The sequence below is a fragment of the Triticum aestivum genome, chromosome 3A (assembly GCF_018294505.1).
Source record: "Triticum aestivum cultivar Chinese Spring chromosome 3A, IWGSC CS RefSeq v2.1, whole genome shotgun sequence".
In the NCBI taxonomy this organism is placed as follows: Eukaryota; Viridiplantae; Streptophyta; class Magnoliopsida; order Poales; family Poaceae; genus Triticum; species Triticum aestivum.
Window position 1 is genome coordinate 527,055,436 of NC_057800.1, and position 2,308 is coordinate 527,057,743.

At 61.9% G+C, this 2,308-nt stretch overlaps 1 protein-coding gene across 1 annotated transcript; it reads right to left on the reverse strand.

The window, feature by feature from the left end:
• Positions 1-205: 205 nt before the first annotated feature.
• LOC123062038 (disease resistance protein RGA2) lies at positions 206-2,097 on the reverse strand. The gene has a single exon (XM_044485343.1). It carries the CDS (start codon positions 1,852-1,854, stop codon positions 379-381), a length of 1,476 nt encoding a protein of 491 aa, XP_044341278.1. The 5' UTR covers positions 1,855-2,097; the 3' UTR covers positions 206-378.
• Between the last annotated feature and the right edge of the window lie 211 nt (positions 2,098-2,308).

The following is a 2,308-nucleotide window of genomic DNA, read 5'->3' on the forward strand; positions in this document are numbered from 1 at the left end:
TAACTTTGCTGTCATTTTGTGAACGGAACCGTCCTACGGACGACAAAAGCGTAGACGATGTGAAGACGATTAAGAATCGGGCGGCCATTGCTCTTCTGTACACATGCATGTGCGGCTGGATTTCACTGTCGTGCATGAATCGTCTATCTTGTGTCGTCCGTATAGCACTGTTCTTTTGTGAAATATATTAAAGTGACAAACTTAGTTGAGAAGATGGAGATGCCAATCGCACAATTACAGAGCGCGACTTTACAGAGCGACCGTACAAAGCTGAAGAACACTAGCAGACTGGCCAATACACGTGTACAAGTCCGAAGCCTTCCGAGCAAAAGATGAATTTACATCATGCATGGAGTGACAATCACAAGGTCAACAGAATCAGACCACCAGCCGGGAGCTCTTCTTCCTGGCCAGCACACGAGGCACGATGGGCGTCTGCACGGAGCAGCTCATGAGGTAGCTGTAGCAAGGGGGTATCTGGGACCTCCACGCCAGGGCCTCGAACCTCCCGCTGGGCGCCGGCCGCCCGGACAGCACCTCCTGCAGCGTCATCCTGGGGGCGTCCTCCTGCGCCGGGCGCGCCTGGTAGCAGCCGTAGGAGACGAAGACCTTGGACGTCCGCGCCAGCCGCCACAGGTAGACGTGCCGGTTCTTCCGCAGGAGGTCGTGCGGGTGCTTGCCGAACAGGTGCCGGTGCTTCTCCGTGTACTCCCGCATGTTCCGGAGGACGCTGCGCCAGGACCGGGCGTCCGGGTTGGCCCTCAGCAGGCTGCACGCGATGTTGCCGCCGATGAACGACCCCTTCTCCTCCGCGCAGATGTCCATGGCGATGGCCACCAGCCCCGGGTGGTCCTCCGGGTTCGCGCCGCCGAAGGCCAGCGTCTTGAAGTAGTGCCAGTAGGCCTCTGGGCTGAGGACTTTGAGCCTGAGCGCGCGCTCTGTGCCCAGCCTCTGGGCCGCCTCCGACCTGCTGGTGACTATGATCTTGGTTACACCCCCCTTGCAGAATGCCGAGGAGCGGAGCCTCCTCCAAATCGCCTCGTCTGGAACCTCGTCTCCGGCCAGCTCGACGATCACGAGCGAGCCTTTATTGTGCGGGTGCGAGGCACGGCCGTGGTGTTTGATCAGGCCGTGGTCTCCTGGGTCGCTCAGCTTCTCGTCGTCCTCGAGGTCGTCGCCGCTCATGAGGAGGATCGAGGAGAAGTGGATGCGCACCCTGTCGTCATGGCAGACATGCTCGACGAGGGTGCTCTTCCCGACCCTGGCCGGACCGACGACGGGGAGCACGCCGGCTCCACCCTCCGCTTCTCCTTGTCGCAGCAGAAAGCCGACGATCTGCTCCATTTCCTTCTGCCGGCCGAACATGGACCTCTCCAGGAGCAGGTGCGCGCTGTAGGGCTGGCGGCAGACGCGAGGATAGCCCTTGAGGAAGACGACGAACTCCTTCATGTCGGCGATCATGCAGCCGAGCCTGTCGACCACGCGCCGCACCTCCGCGGCACCGAAGCAGAGGCGCTTGGCGGGGTTGAGCCTGGACAGCACGGACGAGAGGCGGCACGGGGCCGGCGCCGGCGCGTCGTCGTCGTCGGCGTGGCCGCGGCCGCACGTGAGGGCGTCGAGCATGTAGTGGCCGCCGTACATGGCCTCTCTGAGCGCGTCGAGCTGGCGGAGCATGGCCTGGTTGGTGATGCGCCGGCCCTCGGCCTCCTCGACGGTGACGCCGACGCGCAGCAACGCGAGGCGCAGCTGCTGGACGCTGTCCTCCGCGCTGCCCTGCTGCAGGTACCTCTGGACCAGGAACGACACGGACCTGCCGAGCAGGTCGCTGAGGATCGCGGGCAGGAACATCTCCATGGTCACAGGAGCAGTGATCAAGGTAGGGTTGCTCTGGTCGTTTGTGCTTGGAATAATCGTCCCGGCCCGTTCCAGGATTTCGGGATACCCTCGCCTCGCCTCGCCTCTGCTCCTGGCTTTTGTGGTGCAGGTGTGGCGGGAACGCGCGGGTCGGGTGGCCACATGCACATCACGCCCATGTTCATGAGCTCTGACCACTCAACAGCGGAATGGAAATATGGAATGGAAGAAAGGAGCATAAGTTTCGCCGTCGGAACGGCGGCTATGCACGTTGGCTCTTTTAATTAGCCGTCACATCGGCAGGGTCCGGCGCTCAGTCGACGGCGACCTTGCCGGCGCGTGCGTACTACTCCGTATTACCCATTTGCCCCAGGCTATCCGCACACATCGGGATCGGGGCATCATGAGCTTATCCGGCTCTTGCTAGCAAGCAAGTTGATATTGCAGTTGCAGG